The 17,508-nt window shown below is 33.8% G+C and overlaps 1 protein-coding gene across 1 annotated transcript in view; it reads right to left on the bottom strand.

The window, feature by feature from the left end:
* Positions 1 to 17,508, bottom strand: part of WDR17 (WD repeat domain 17) — a 51,807-nt gene that overhangs the window by 8,764 nt on the left and 25,535 nt on the right. The window contains exons 10-22 of the mRNA XM_085311398.1: positions 16,844 to 16,926; positions 15,890 to 15,976; positions 13,318 to 13,482; positions 11,255 to 11,457; positions 10,967 to 11,116; positions 10,742 to 10,872; positions 9,584 to 9,709; positions 6,236 to 6,391; positions 5,919 to 5,983; positions 5,380 to 5,512; positions 3,671 to 3,762; positions 2,638 to 2,737; positions 1,308 to 1,447 (exon numbers count right to left, since the gene is read on the bottom strand). Of these exons, the coding sequence (XP_085167524.1) occupies positions 1,308 to 1,447; positions 2,638 to 2,737; positions 3,671 to 3,762; positions 5,380 to 5,512; positions 5,919 to 5,983; positions 6,236 to 6,391; positions 9,584 to 9,709; positions 10,742 to 10,872; positions 10,967 to 11,116; positions 11,255 to 11,457; positions 13,318 to 13,482; positions 15,890 to 15,976; positions 16,844 to 16,926 (1,631 nt within the window). The remainder of the gene's footprint in view (positions 1 to 1,307; positions 1,448 to 2,637; positions 2,738 to 3,670; positions 3,763 to 5,379; positions 5,513 to 5,918; positions 5,984 to 6,235; positions 6,392 to 9,583; positions 9,710 to 10,741; positions 10,873 to 10,966; positions 11,117 to 11,254; positions 11,458 to 13,317; positions 13,483 to 15,889; positions 15,977 to 16,843; positions 16,927 to 17,508) is intronic.

Genomic DNA, 17,508 nt, shown 5'->3' on the forward strand with positions numbered 1-17,508 from the left:
CGAATTTAGGATTGCACGGTGTAGCTGTAAAGGTGGTCTGTATCAAATACGAAACCTGATGACAAAGCCAGATGTATATTTGGGCAATATGCAGCATACTAGCTTAAAATTTTATCATGTGTACCCAGGTAAACTTCAGTGTGAACATATCCTTAAGCTTGCAGAAGTTTTATGTACATATTTACATATAAATGCTGCACTATTAATAAGCAGTTTTTACAGTGCCGAGATCAGAAGAACTTTTACTTACAGAAATGCAAAAAATACCCATTCTTTTTCTTAACTCCACCTTCAGTGCTTCCTATCAGGGGCTCCTAACAATGATGGCAGGGAAACTAGAGAAAGAGCTTCGAGAGACTGTAACTTTAAGAGCTGAATGTGGAGGTGCCAGAACAACCCTGTTACAAACCACTGTAAAGTCAACCATTTCTTGTTACACCTTTTCCTGCAATGCTTCATTGTCTAACTTAGGCTAAAGGCTCTGTAGACAAGAGTTCTACTGTGTTTCTCACAGGCTACTTCCAGATGCTTAAGCAAATACTAACRGTAGTGGCAAAACTGAGGCTTGATTGTAGCATCTATTTAAGCACCGCTGTCTACTGAACGTTAATTCTGAAAGCACCCGAATAGCTGACAAACACTCGTAGTATGATTTTCTGCTTTTCACTGCTAGACAAAAATAGACCAGAATTGTACTCTTCAAAATAAAATCATCACAAGGAAGAAGAGAAAGTTTAGCACAGATGTGAAGTTTCCCCTATATAGAATAGGGAAATGGCCTACTCCTGCAAAGTTAAACAGTAAACCTGCATTATCCTTAAATTTTTCAGCTCTGCTGTATTCCTAATACTACTATGAAATAATTCCTTGGCTGCTTACATGTTTACATTTTAAAGTACCTAAAATCACTCTATAAATCCTATTTAAGCCTCTGTTCCTTCTGACTTTAATTCAGTTCTAGCCTTGCTTTGTCTGAAAACGTCTGTTTTCACTCAGTACAGACTAGTAGCTACTATGCTTRTTATTGCCCAAGCATACCATCGGGTTCTTCCAGCAGGCTTTACATGATAGGACTCTGTAAGACAATGAGTCTTCACTCATTTACAATACATATGTCATGCATTTTGAGATTAAAGTACAATATCTGTGATTTCTGTGCATCATTGGTCTAATCCTGCAAATCTTATTCAATCTACATGGCCATAGTGATTTGGTCTATGTAAGAGTTTTCAGAACGAGGAACAACTTTGTTTTGTCAGGAAAAAAAAAAAAAAAAAAAACACTTCTCTGGAGTGAGAAATTCTTACCATGTTGTTATTGTCATACATTTTCTTGCTAGTAATTCTAGAGCATAATGTGTTGCTTGCGCGGCACTTTCTCCTAAGACAGTACCCACACTGATTGCCAACTCCAGTTCATTTCCACGAATCAGGTTTGCCATGGCAAGCTTGCTCAATAAAAAAATTATATCATTAAGGGACACAAGCATTTTGAGGAGTCACTGTGTTGACTATATTACATTCATTTATGAGACTGCTTTTTACAGAAGGGCAAAATATGCATTAAAGAAACTCCTACATAGAATTTGGGCCTCTTGAATGAATAATTGTGTACCATACATGAATCAGTTTTTAAATAACCACATGGATTTCCTTTAGCTTAATCTTCCTTTAKTCAACCAAAGAGATTAAACATCATACATAACAAGCATGATGCAAAGCCCTTTTAGTCTAGGGTAAAAATGCTAGCTTTCAGAGGACATACTTCCCATTTCTCTGGATAAAAGGAAACTCAAAAGACAGGGATAATTTCCTTTTCTTATCTTCTCTGGGAAACTGGAATTGCTAATTGGGATTGCAGAACATGAAATGTTAGAGACAATACAAAATTTTGAAACATCTCYATTTTGAAATAAAAGCATTAATTAATTACTACTTTCATTCTGAACAGCCTATTAAGATAGAATCTTATTCATCTGGGATGAGAGTGGGGGAAGGATAGAAGAGRAAGAACACAGGGGAGGTCAACAACAACAAAATCCACAGAGAATGAGGAAAAGAAAGAGAGATCGGAAAAGTTACAAATAAAAGGAAATTTAATGAAATATGTTTCTGTATTATCAGCTGTATTTTGCTGGTGTTTATCCCCTGTTTACTTAAATATTTGGATTGCAAATCACTCAAGGTGGAGATTGCATATTTTTGGGTTTTTTTTTTTTTTTATCATGCATGTAGCACAATGAAGTTCTAATTCTGAATGGATTTGTTGAACTACCATAACAATACAAACAGCAAAATAAATAATACTTCTGTTTATATGTATGCAAGGTATTTTCTGATATAACAAGTTTCTGCACTTATTAAGATCCAATTAAATAACAACATATTTCTTTTTGTGAATAAAGGTGAAATCTTAATGAAATCAGGGGGGTTTTGCCACTAATTTCAAWTTTTTTAAATGTCAAACTCTCTATATAAATATACACAAATTGAATACCCAGGGTAAGTAATACATTTTAGAATGAGGTAGTTATATACCCCAATATTAACTGGTTTCTAAAATATAAAAAGCAAGTCGCTGTTAGCCTTTCCATATATACTTTTTTTTTTTTTTTTTTTTTTTTTAAAAAAAAGTTACCTCTATATTTTCAACAGCCAAATGGCAACATGCTGCGAGTACTGCATGGCCATCCTGGAAATACCATTCTGCCAGTTCTTGACTGACCTTATGTAGGAGTCTGTAACAACAAAACAACGAATCCTGCAAGATCACCTAAAGGTTGGACTTGTTTGGTTCTTAATTTACATATAAGTCATCACATGTGTTTCTATACACTAAAATGTTTTAAAGATATTTTACTTATAGATAACAATATTACTAATGACATCAATGTAATCATTTTGAACTGCATCTACTACTTACATCAGTGTACATTCYAGTCAGTCTTACACAATCCACACCAGTATAGAGATGTTTCTTCAGATTGACAGAAAAAAAGTCAAATGTTTGAATACCCATTCTGTACCTGTGAACCCTGCGTGAATATTCCTCTACTTGCTCAAAAACTGCACATGTAAATGAAGAATCTATACACCCTCCAAGCTACTTTTGCTACTACATATCAAGCTTGATAATGCATTCTAGGGTTTTGAGTGCTGTTTTAACACGGAGAAGGGCATAATTTCTTTTGTGGGCACATACAATGAAAATTTGGACACTAGTGTACATTTTTTGAATCTTCACTGATGAAAAATAGTGAAAGGCTTCTGGAGGAGAAGACGCAAAAAACCAGACTCAAAGATACTTGCTAAATCTAAATCTTATTCTATTACAAGAAAAAATCTACTTTAATAAGCTACATATTTAGGCATATTTAAATGGATAGAAATGCATATCAAAGATCAAGCAAATAAAAAATAAGTAAAAATATTTATAACTGTAATACATACATATGAAGAATTTATAGAAGGAGGCTCTATGCAGTTGATTATTAATGTAGCATCAGGTATTAACTAACTGGCTCTTCCAACTAAGTCTGAGAAAAAATGTAATATTCCCTTTTCAAATTCTACATTATTACTACCAAATTAAACTAGTAAGATTTTCTTCCCTTGATGACTTTATATACTGCACAAAAATGAATCTTTAAATATAAAATAAAGCAACTTACTCATTATAATCATCTGTATTGTTTGCATCAGAATTTGTAGATCCAGTTGTTGTGGAGAGTGGTGACATTTGTATATTGCCCTCATAAGCTGCCTAGAAGTGAATAAAAAGATGGATTAATTAATATGCCAATCAAAATAAGTAAGAAATGTTGTTTTCCAGAGCATAGAATAACACCACTCTAAAGCACGAATATAATAAAGGAAATTTTTAAACTAACAAATCTATTCACAGAAAAATTTTTGCCTAGTTTTACTCAGCTGTACAAGAAATTTGACAGAGGCAGAAGATCTCTATCTTCCTATCTGCCTAACAGAGGATTTTCCCAGCTTTTGAATAAGCTTAAAATGGACAGTGAAGGCTAAAACCTTGATTTTCACTCCCCTAGGAACATGTGGCTGTGATTGAAGGGTGAAATTCAAGACCCCTCCTTAGTAGGTATATCAGATCTGAAAAGGTTTATATAGYAACATAAGCTGAACTTTTTTCATGTTTGGTAATAAATTATTTCTAACATTAAATGAGAAGAAATTGAACTGAAATTCTTTCTCATGTTTTTGCTGCGTTTGTGCATTCAGGTACAGCGGCGGTAATGACATTAAAACTCGAGGCTCAGACAAAAGGGAAAGAAAGTCTTTGTATTTTATTGCTTGGTATTATCTGATTAAACCTTTGCAACAAAAGACTATTGTATGAATGGTAACAAAAGCAATCCATGCAATGCCTCTCTTGCAAGAAACCTAAACATCTTTTTAAACTTTAAGGTTCTTTGAAGTTCAAACATAGTAACTTGTTAAATTTAAGCATACTTCAAAGTTTTATCTTGTAAACTATACAGTCACTCTTCAGAAGAAAAACAACACACGTATGRACAATTTCTAATGAACAAATTCACATTCATTATTCAAGTTCCACTCTTTGAGGCAACTGAACATTCTAAGATAGACAGGCATCAGAAAATGTACCAGCAATGAATCCGGACAGCTTTATTTAACACAAACTGCATTAAATACCTAGAAATTATTCACAAAGAATAGAGTGAGACAAATCAATAATCTTGATTGTTTTATGTGCTCTTTAACTCGTGTTTACATTTAGGGAGCAGAAGAGACATACAAGCATGCCAAAATATGTTTGAATACTAAATATTTTCAGAATTCACAGTAAGTTCACTGCTAAAATACGCTTATAAAGATCAGAGTATTTCAGAAAATAAAAAGCGTTTAAAATATGATTTGCCTAATTTGTTGTAGTCTTTTTTTGCATTCATTTATAAGCTTGATTTTGTATATTGATTACTACTGCAATTGCATGGTTTCCCACAAAGACTCTATAGAGTGTAGAATAACCMAGAGCTTGGTAGAAATGTAACAGAAATCCTACATGCCTTAAAAGTTGAGGGCAGTTCTGACTGCTGAAAAAAGGTCAATCTTTTACCTCAAGTGTCAACCAGACACTAATAGATCAGTTTTCATTATAGGTAGTTGACTCCAGTTTAGAAGAATTGGGCTTAAAATATCTAGGCACAAGATACCTTTTTGTGGTTTCTGAGTAAAAATTGGCCAACAGAACATGCAAGTAAACAGAAGATTTAATTATTCAGCCGTTTTACAAAGGTGAACAGAGCTAGCCTTTTAAATATGCTTGTCCTCTTTAGACTTAGAAATTAATAACTAAATACATCTCCCAAACTCATCTATGTTATAATACCTGCGCAATAAGTAGAGCCTCTTTAAGCTGGCCTCTTGAAGTAAAGAATGAAACTAGTTTCTTCACATCTCCAACAGCTATACAGTACGGGATGACATCATCATTTTCTTCCTGAATTAACTGATCAGCTCGCCTAAATAAACAAAAATAAACAAACAAGAAAGATCTACACATATAATTTATCATTAAACTTACCTCTCTGATATAGGTTTTAGATGAAGCTATAAATATTTCACTGAAACCCATCTGCCTTTCTAGACCTCAGAAAATATACAAGCTACTAGATTATTGCACTAAAGAATATGCAGTTTAAAACTTGCAATTTACATTCAACCCTTTAACTTGCTTTCTGTACATAATCTTTGTTGAATTCCACAGCTGTTCCATCACAGTTTTTTGAACAAAAAAAGTAACATCACTAAAATGTTGTAATAGAAGACAAAGGCAGWTGCTGTTATTAATATTAATCCTTTCTATTTGCCTGTTTTTGTTTTTTTATGGACAAAAAGTACAATTCAATATAATTTTTATCAYCTTACCTTTGCATTAACTTCTTCCAATATTTCATCGATACACCAGGTGCAACTGAGAGTGCTTTGTCCCACTAGAAGAAAGGGGCAGTATATTTTGCCTGATTATTTTGAGAAACAGTTCTATTTTTCACATTTTCAAGTTTTTCTATCAAAATATGTATTTGTCACAAGGCTAAATGAGTGATGAGCTATGCATTAAACTGCATATGTTAAAAATAATGTAATTGAAGAAAGCTCACTCTTCATTTATGATCAATTTTGTTGCTATCCAAGCCAAGCCATTTTTATAAACTTTTGTATTTTATTGTTTTTTGATATTTTACCTCTCCGAGCTCTACCATCAGTTCACAATATCTCTGAATTTGTCCTAATCTTAAATGTATTTCTGCAGCTTCTTTAAGTCTCTCCTCTTTGCTTGGTGCACCAATACCACCTCCAAACTTGGACATTTTTACTGTTGTCAGTTCTTGTGCTTTGGACTGATAAAAAGAAAAAATACTTCTGTTAGTTTTCTGTGATAAAAACTTCTCTGTGATAGAAACATTTTTTGTTAAGACAAATGAATTAAAATCACACATTACARAATCACACAGAATTACAGAATGGGTAAGGTTGGAAGGGACCTCTGGAGATCATCTAGTCCAACACCCCTGTTCAAGCAGGGTCACCTAGAGCATGTTAGACAGGGTTGCATCCAGGCRGGCCTTGAGGATCTCCAGAGAAGGAGACTCCACAACCTCTCTGGGCAACCTGGTCCAGTGCTCTGTCACCCTCACAGCGAAGAAATTCCCCCTCACGGTCAGGCGGAACTGCCTGTGCTTCAGTTTCTGCCCATTGCCTCTTGTCCTGTCACACGGGAAAACTGAAAAGAGCTTGTCTGACACCCTCCCTTCAGATACTTAATTACAAAAGAATACAGAAAGTATCTWTTAAGAAAGAAACTTCATTTGATAAAAAACTACAAATAATGAAGAGATTACAGTGAATGATTCATAATGTTAATACAACTGTATTAGTGTTTGGAATCCCATATGCATTCTTTTCACAATTATCTTCCTTTAATCTTTGTTATATATTTTAATTTCACTCAAACTTTTTCTCATATGTAATCCATCTTCACCCAGATGCCCACATAAAAATCTCTTGGTATTTTTAAAATTTCAATAAATATTTATGAACACAAAATATACAGAATTGRAAATGGTAATTATTACCATTATAATGAAGTCTAAGTAAAGAAAGAATAAAGATAGTAAGTTTAACCTGTCTCCTTGCATCCTTGAGATCTATCACAGCCCATTGTGTGTGACTACTTATATTCCTAACCATTATAATTTTTATAACAACCAAAGAGATAAGAGTAGATTTATCCATTCATCAGAGTCTGACAAAGAACTGACTGAATTCAGATACAACAGGATCATGTTTAATACAAGTAAAGCAAAAATGAGCTCCACTTTACATTTCAAGAATTCCTACTTTTTAGTTTAACTATTTCTATCTTAAATGGACGTGTGACAGTGTTTGACTATTAAAGCTTCATCATACCATACGTGGAGGATAGAGAATGAACTTTGGACATTTGTTATCAAAATAAACTGCAATGTAGACCAATGTCAACTGCTAAGATCTGGTTTTCTTAATCAAACTGTATTACTGTCCATCTGGTGATCTGTCCTTTGTATCATYTGCATGTTAATACCCCCAGTGAATTCTCTCTGGTTGCTAGAAACCAGAAAGAACACATGTGCTCTAGGTTTCTACTTGATCCTGAAATGTCTGGYTGTTGCAGTGCCATTGTCCAGTTTCTTATGGAAGGAAAAATACAAAAAGTCATATACAGCAAGTCTCCATTACCTTACCACTACTTTCTCCCAAAGCTCTCAAACAGGATTTTGAGCCAGCAAAAAGGGCATAAAAAGGCTTTTAATGAACGTGAACACTTAATACACATCCAGAGAATGAAGAGCAATTACCTGAGTTACTCTACATTGCCTGAATTATGAAAGCATGAAATCACATTATATGGATAACAGACTGCTTGCACTGCAGGAGTCAAGAAAGAATTTCCAGGGCTAACTGGCTGAAACAATTTTTTTTTTGTTTTATCTTTTGTTTTGCTTAATTCACAGTATTAACAGAACAGCTGCTATTAATACAGTTAACAACACCAACAAAAGTTTCCAATAGTTAAGAGTAGTCAGTTATGYAGGTCACACTTAATGGGGATCTGTGACTTGCACAAAAGGGATGGCCTAACTAGTAACAGGTGCCAAGTGTTTAGCTCAGGCAAAAAAAGGTTAAACATTTTCTGATTCACACCAATAAATATCTTTCCTCTTTCCCAATCCACTTGTTAGACTAAATAATCCCRTAACCTCTGACCAGTCTCCAACAGGAATKTCTAGCGATACTGTACAACTGTATATCTGGTTACATATTTATATAAGCAGCTACAAATAATTTTGTAGCCTGGTACTTGAATTTGACCTTGGCATCTGAGTCACTTTTCAGATGCATATCTCTGCTAGTGAAGGTTTCTGGTTTTGTACTCTTCCTTCCAGACAGCCACGCAGCACGCTTCTGCTGCCTCGCCTCCGTTTTCATGCCTGAATTCCTCTGCCACTTTATCAGAACATAACTACAAACTTTGTGTTTGCAAAAGCCAATAATTTGACCTTATTGAACATAAGTACAGTACAGTATATATTATCGGGCAGGCAAACTGGCTTCACAGCATAAAATGTAGTTATGTTTTCAATTTCTTGTTTTCAAAGTTACCAACAATAATGTATCATTTTAACACTGAGTACGCATGAAGTCATACATACTTAGCTAGAAGATATTGTTCTTACCGACTAGTATTGCACAGAGAACTTTTTATTTTTATTTTTAAAGTGATTCTGAGTTTGGTACAGTATTTGGAGAACTGCCTGACAGAAGCATTAACAGAAATACAAAGTAGAGTCTGACTCCGAATAAAATGGAATATAGGGCAAAGAAAAAATAGTGTTTATTTTTTCAAGGTATTTTATGTATTATTCATTCATAAGAGAATTATATGCCTGGTTACACACGTACAAACAGAATATTAAATAACACAACTAATGACAAGATGCCTCCCCCAAAAAAAAAAAAGAACCTCCCCCAAAAAAAAAAAAGAAATAAAACAATCAATTCCACCTCTCTAAACAACACTATTTAAGGWCTTTATGTCACCTAATGTTACCTATTATCTGTGTCTTTCAGACATCACACTGAAAGTGATCTTAGGAAGGATTTTACAGGAAAAAAAAGCTGTAGATTTATAGATGTGATTTCAAAAGCAAAGGAAGAATTCCAAAGAACAGTGAGAAAGTAGGATTGTCATTTGWGGGAAAAAGTTTGCTTTGTTTCTGGAAGCCTGAGTATGGCAAGATAAAAGAAGTGAAAAAGCCAATATTCTGTAAGGCCTTAAAGGTTAAACAGAGCAGTGCAATATGTGATCCAGTACAACTCACAAGAGCAGGGCCAGTACCAGCTYGAAATCTTTAGACATGAAATCATGACCCTTTCATAAAATATTATATTATTTTTTAAGATTGAAATTATTAATTATTTAATTAATAATAATTAATTATTATAATAATTAATTATTAATCATTCTCACATAATGTGTATGCTTCACTTACCATTCTAAATCTAAGGAGATGTTTCATATGCATAATTCCTTTGCAGTAGTTTTGTGGAAGCAAACTATCATCCTGTCCTTTTATTACAGCAACTAAATCCCATAAATTTTTGCTGCCTCCTGGAGGCTGTAATTGTTGGAGGGAGGGGAAGGGAAAAAAGAGAATAGTTGCATTACAGTTACCTTTGAGAGAAAAACCTGTGAAGATCTAGAAAAATATTTGTCAGTCAATTCCAAGAAATACAATTTCAGACCACCTCAACATTAGAAGCTTTACTATGAAGACACGACGCTCCTTCGGTCGTCTTAAAATCTGTGTAGATACAGCAACAATTCATGAGTGTAAGTATTTGATTATACACAGATGTAATTGAGGGCTTGCCATTAGACCTTTTCCTTTTGCTTCTAGGTGTATACAGCCTCTGTGGTGGTTACTACAGGCATGAAACAACATTCAGCTGCTAGGCTGCAAGAGTTGCCCAAATAGTTGTTTATTGTCCTCTGTAACACAAAAAAGGTGGGCCAGACAGAAAACAAYTCTAAAGTTCAACTGCCAGAGTAGCAAAGTTTTTTGAAAATTTTAAGCATTTTAACTGGTCTAATTCTTGAATCCTCCTTTCTCTAACTCTAGGACCCTAGGTTACTATTCAACCAATTATAGAGAGAATGACTAATTAAAAAGTAAGAAAAAATATAAAATATTTGATCTAATGGAACTTTTYAAAGAATAACAGGGTTACAAATATAGAAGACACTTGGGCATTTCATCCTAACCCAGAATGTAGCTTTCCTTTTAATGGACTAAAACTAAATATTCCAATGTATTTGGATAAAACAAATCTTTTCATTTTCTCCAGYAGAAAATTCTTTTCTGTAGGAAAAGCTTTGCTCAGATAAGTAAAATATCCCACCTATTTCCCTTTGTGAAAATTTGGTGTTCACAACTGACCAACAATTCAATTATAGACATTTTGACATATGAAATTGTTAAGGGATTGAATAGATTTTTGCATATTTTCTGAGTCACCTTTAAGAGAGATAGTAAAGCAAGACAGAGTAATAGTCAAAAAGAATGCAAAAAATTTTTGTTTTGGTGACTGTCTTAAGAGAACAAAAAAAGGCACACTGATAACATCCTTTAAGATCAYAGAATACTTACTGAAAAACATTCCGAAAACCACCGTAGTTTTTTTCCTCGAGGATTTCCTGTCAATTTTTCCACCTCTTGTTTAATATCCCTAGAAACTTTACCGCATAGCAAAGGAGGAGCACCAGATTCCACAGCACGATCTAGTAAACAAAAAGTTTTATATACAAAAATAACTCAAAAATGGTACAGTAACGGATAGAAGGTTAAAACAACAGTATGTACAATTTAACTTACCTATATTACCAATAATCTCATCCCAACATCTGTCTGCTAAAATATTTACTTGTAGAGGGTTTATAAGAGGTGTCAATGACCAGAGTCTCACAGTAGAGTCACGAGAGCAAGATGCCATAGTAAATGGACGACTAGGATGACACGTTAACCCTAGTAGAGAGAGACAGTATTTAAAAATGCATTCAWGTTTAGCTAGTCACCTAATGATTATTTTAAAAACATTTAAAATATTTTAAAATGCAATTTAATAACACAAAAATAAWGTATTAATATTTAAAATACTATTACCATATACATCTGCACCATGATCATAAACTGTGTCCAAACATGTTCCATCTCTTGTGTCCCAGACTCGAATAGTATAGTCCCAACTGCCCGATATTAACAGGTAAGGAATTTCAGGATTCCACATCAGTCCCCGTACTGGAGCTGTATGTCCACTAAGAATATTTATACAGGCATCCTGTGTATAATCCCATATTCGAACAGTACTGAAACAGGACACAAAAACCCCATATCCATCAAATAATCTACTGAAATACRATTATTACTTCAGCAATATTCTAAACTTCAAATTTATCAGAATATTTGTTTGTAATCTGTTTATAAAAGTTTTAATAAAAAAAAGGACAAAGTCAGCTTTTAAGAGTAAAAAACTAGCCCATCACCCATACAGTCTTTCAGAATTTCACATGCACCATTATCTGACATGTGAGGGAAAACAAGCTTGCCTATACACTGCTTAATAAATGATATTTAATAAATTTGGATSTTAGGACTCTTAAAGAAATAAAATAAAATAAAAAYAAAGGAAAACTGTGACATTTGTCTTTCCTATAGCTTTAATAGCACTCTCCTTTGAATACAGTGTTTGTCACATAGCACAAGTAGATGCTACACTGTCTTCTTAAAACTATGAAACTCCTACCACAACCATACAAGGAATGAGGAAGAATTCATGTAATCTTTTTCACTTTTTTTTTTGTTCTGTATTAATCAAGTAAGTTTCTGACATTTCATTTTATTTTCAGTAGCTGGTATTACTGGGTACAGATAACTGAGCAGACTACAGAATTGGGAGGTTAAAAGAATAAAATACAAAAATAAGTAAAAAGATGTTTAGTTCCTTGAAAAGACTGTAATTCAAATTAAATACATTACCAAAGCTCACCCATGGCAGCAAGAGACACGTATGGTCAACTTACTACTCTTTCACTAACCCTGCAAAGGGGTCATCTGTGATGCAAGGTCCATCAAAGTGGAATCCACGAGTTAGAAGGCCGGTCTGTATATTTACATGCATATTGTTTTATGTGTGACCCTTACATACTACTTTTTTACACTGTATAAGGCTAGGTGTTGAACAAGTCATTTGAAATAGTTCTGTGAGTTGGACTATGAACTGAGTGTTACGAAGTAAATTAAACCCAAAAGATTGCTTGCTTTCTGYGCAACCCAGGACTAAGTTATTCAATGCTTCCTTCCTGCCAAGTAAAAGCAAATGTCTTCTGCAAATGATTCTGTAATCAGAACTTATTACATATCCATTACTGATATAAAATCAAAAAATATCATAATCACCCTATATCACAGAATTTTGGATTCATTAGTTCTTGTTYATGTGAAACAGGATTTACAAGTAAAAATACTGTTAAATTGGGCTCTCAAAGTAGGGTTGRTTCCTTTAATAAGTCATCACACTATGAACTTGAAAAGCCTTGACTGAAAATCTGCAAACATAATCCTCTAATGAATGGTATTGAGGAAAGCAACAGGAGCCAATTCTCCAAACAGAGAAATGTTCTGTATACTGAGCAGGGAAGTGGCTTGTAATCACAGAAAAATCTCTTTTCTCCTGCTTACCACAGACTAAGCCTCTGTCCCTCAAAAACTGTCATAAAAATGACAGTAGAGGGATACSTGGATCCTGTTAAAAATCTCCACAGATTCTACTTGATCATACTTATGAAAGACATCCAACAAGACTTCAATTCTTGCAACACATCTTTAGATGTAAAGTCAAAATGTAGCATYATCCTTGTATCGTTCTCAGGAATAATAAACAGCAGTCACTTACTACACTTTTGGGAAAGCATTTGAAAAGTTGCATTGATACAGCAGTTGTGACAAATTTAGATAATTATTCTGCTGCCTAAACACAGTGTTAAGCTAACAGTAAAGCTCCAGTCTGACTCTGTACAAGGCATAAATTTCAACTATTATATTACTCATGGACATAATGACAGCAGAGCTTTTGACAGTGCAAGCACTAGTACAATTAAAGATTTTAAGTTTCTCTAATACTCCTGTTTGAGGCCTAAAGTTTTACCTAACACATCAGGAATACACACCCATCATCAGAGCCACTGCAGAGGATTCCTTCTCTCAGAGGAGACCACCGTACATGAAACACCTTTGCAGTATGCCCTGTGAAAACTTTCAGCGGCTGATCAGAGCTYGTTGCTAAGTAATAAACACGAACATTTTTATCCTCACAACCAGTAGCTATCATATCCCTGCAAAATAAAAATAGTAAAATGATTAGTCACTGGGATTATCAAGAACACCTGGGTTTCAACTCTAGAAACATGATGCATATTTTACAGTTTATTACAAAATTAGCTTATTTTTGCTTCCTCTTTGTTCCTCTTTTTTCCTCAGAAAAAAACTGACAAAGGTCCATTATGCGCAATGGGGAATAATATTTGCACTGCAATCTGATCAAGCATGTCTGTATATAATGCACTCAGCACACACTTACTACTAGAATGATTAATGTGTAATTATTTTAAACAGAAGGTACTCACGTTGTCATTAGCAATTATCTACAAAATTAACATCTATTACAGTGTACTTAGTTCCCTGCTATCTTCAGTTTAGTAAGCATTAAAAGCAAGCTGATCTAAATCCCCCATCCCTGGTGGTAAAAGTCTGCTTTCTTCTATGACTCTAAGGTCCAGTCAGCCGGTCCTTTAAGTTAAGTCAGCCTTCAGATACCAAATTCCCCTGCTATTCTTCCTCCTTAGCACAAACTTGGGTTAAAATCTTAGTATAAAAATTGATATTAAAAAATCCATAAAAATTTACTCAAGTTTATATTTTTAATAAACTCAGAAGGTCAGATGGATATTTTATCTCCTGTTAGAATTATATTACCATTGTTGCATAGTATTAGAAAGAATACCTTACTATTATTAAAAGATGAAATTTCAGTCTGTTCCTTTACCTTTTAGAATAAAGTAACAGTTTATATTATTATTTTCCCACAGACTATATTGTCAATTAATTGTATATATTATACTAAACAAAGCAAAGTGTAAATATTTAAAGGAAAAAGAGTGTTCTTGTGGTCATACTTGAACATATTCTGAATTAATTGTTCTTTATGTTTTTTTAATCCTTCACATCGTAGTAAATCTGTGATGATATTTGTATTTGTTCTTATATACAATTTATTTTATTGTGTATCACACATTTTATAATTTATGAAAATACAGATACAAAAAAAAAAATACAATGGAGAAAGAAATTAATGCCACAGACCAGGAAATACTCAACACACAGGTTTCCACAATTCACTTCTGCATGTAAATTAAGACAGAGTGAAACAGAAGTGCATAATGAGGAGAATCAGCCCCTTAAAGATTTAAAATAGCCAGTTTCTCTCACTTCTCCGTTGAACCTTCTTAGACACTACTGAAAAAAAGATATAAGGAACCTCATGAAGTTAGTTAATAATTCTGAAAATTCAGGGGAAAGATAAGAATGGTTCAGCCTTACTACTTTCTTGTCAGAAATATTTGAAAAATCAGCTACTCAACCCCAAGTATTAGAATTGAGCCAATAAYTATTTAAATAATTTTTCAAAATCTTATCTTGATACATTCTATTTCTCATATAACATTTTAAACCATATTACTCAAGAAGAATGCTGCAATGTATTGTGCTTTTACTTTTCTTATAATTAATTTATAACATTATGCAATTTGCAACCACTTAATTTTTTTTTTGTAATTGTTCCTTCAAGTCCCTTCAAGAGTGGATGTATGTTGGGCTCTTCCTGATGACATCAAACATAGAATGTACTTAACCCTTTTATTTCACAGAATTGCAATGCTAGCAGCTAGACATAAGTTTGCTTACTCCAACTTCCGCRTATTTATTACTATCAAAGTAACATACCAATAAAAATGTTACATTTTCTCAGACTTGGACAGTAAGCAAGAAYTAAACATGCATAATAAAATGTTAGGAACGTATTAAAGTTTTTACATTAACCTTTCYTCCTTTAGTTCTCAGAAGGACCCAACGGTATATTTCTACTATGAAATGCTGTGTAATATAGTACAGAGGTTGCCAGAAGTAGAAGCAGTACTTACACTGTATTCTTTTGTTTTGCTAGAAATAATTACCTTCTGAGAGAGTGACGCCTACTGGCTAAGGCACAGCACTATGCTGACAAAGCAATATTGATTTCAGTACCCAAGCTGGTATCTCGTCACAATATACAGTGCACTGTTGGATGACAGGCTGTTCAAAGACAGCTTAGGGGATTGGGGATCCCAGAGCTGTACGTCACTGCACCGGGTATATGTCTCCCAAGTCTTAGAATTAGATTACATCARACTTTTTTATCCAGATTTTCTGATTAGATTATATAAATAGAACCAGAGAATTATTTTTTCCTCTTTCATGGTTTGAAGATATCCTCTTCTGGAAGTTAAGTAGCCCTTGTCCTACTCACTGCTTTGCCACACTGAGCACACTTTTAGAAATACGGAGTTGCTACAGACATACCCTTCTGTGAAGCAAACAATTTCAGTGCTCTGGTATCACAGTAAATAGCACATTCTAAAATAATTGTGTTACCATACTGGAAATTCAATTAAACATTGTTATTTAAAATAATTAATTTTTACTCACTTGTTGTTTTGACTCCAATCACAGCCAAAAACTGCAGCTGGATGTTTGTACTTGTGAAGAACTTTGCCGTCAACAGTTCGAATAATACTGAAACCAATTACAGTATATATAATGAGGAAAAAAATTAGCATTCGGAGTAAGCTATCCAAAAGTCAAGTTTGACTCTATACAAACAAGCCAGATAACTCTGTAACTGACGGGCTACAGGTATGTAAACAACTGTCAAATTCTCTCTCTCTCTCTCTTTTTTTTTTTAACTAACTACATATTTCTCAATACAACACTTAATCGAACTTCAGACTACACGAAATATTCCTTCAGGGGGGTTGTAAGGATACACACTGTGGTAATTCCCTTCCTGAGGGATCCTTCACAGGCCACAGTTTAAATCATGGTTATATCTTTAACATACAAACATATTTTTAGGGATTWAAAAAATGGATTTTGATTTATTATTTTCTAGAATATAAAATTCACACTCTTTTTGTTAGGCTTGGGCTGAAATAACATGGGTAGYAAAAGCAAGGAATGAACAAAGAGATTTTAAAATGTACTGGAAGACAATACATACAAAATCATTCTTGGTGGTCATTTGCAGGTTTTGCAAAAACTACTACACGCCTAGAGTAATATAGTGGCAAACATTACATTGTTGTACCAAAACAGTCATTTCTATTCATTGAAATAACATTTTTTTTTTAATTACAAGCAAAGTTGGATAGCTTTTGACAAGTTTCATCTGTGTTCACACATAAGAAACCTAGAAGAACATTCTTGGCTAAAAAAAACAACCCCCCCACTAACATTCAGTTTCTGTACCAGAGTCTTAAACACAATTCCTGTTTTACCCTTTACTTTTTCTTAAAATCATGAATTTAATTATTGATGGTGTTGTCAAAAGTGACCGAGTTCTCACTCTCTCTCTCTATTTATTTATTTATTTTTGAGACTCACCAAAATCCATCACTGCTGCAGGTTGCTATTCTTTTGGAATCTTTATGACTCCAGGCAATGCAGAAGATTCCATTTTTTCCGTGCTTCAAAAAATGCAAAATACCTATCAATAAGAAATAATTCACCCCTTTTTCTCTTATGTACTGACTTATCTGTTTTATTATGTTTTCTAATGGGCTTTAGCCCTATTTCTCCTAGTAAAGTATACTATATAAAAATACATTAAAATGAGCCCCCAAATAGCTGGGGATATAGCAGATAAGAAGTCCAGAAAACTGAGACTAAAGAGAGGGACAATAAAACTGCTATACTCTCCAGGATTCAAGAGAGAAGATCGAGTTAAAAGGAAGAACGAGCTAAAAGGAAGAATGAGCAATCTATATTGTAAGTGAAAATTAAGTGGGATATGAATCAGTACCAAAGTTGAAAAACAGATTTTTAGTAGTACAAGTATCAAGTGCAAATTGTTAATTGACGTGTTAGAACTCAGGAAGTCCCGAGGTTTTTTGTTCTTGTTTTTTTGTTTTTTTCACCATCCCTGTCTTCTTAAAGCGCATCCTTTTTCCTCTGACACAGAAATCGCCTCAGCTAACTATGTCTGTCTAAACTGTAGAGCCCCCATTAGGGCTACRTACTAAGAATACACAGAACAGTACAGAATACTG

Source organism: Rhea americana, unplaced genomic scaffold (genome assembly GCF_003343005.1).
Source record: "Rhea americana isolate MKP2758 unplaced genomic scaffold, rheAme1 scaffold_34, whole genome shotgun sequence".
NCBI lineage: Eukaryota > Metazoa > Chordata > Aves > Rheiformes > Rheidae > Rhea > Rhea americana.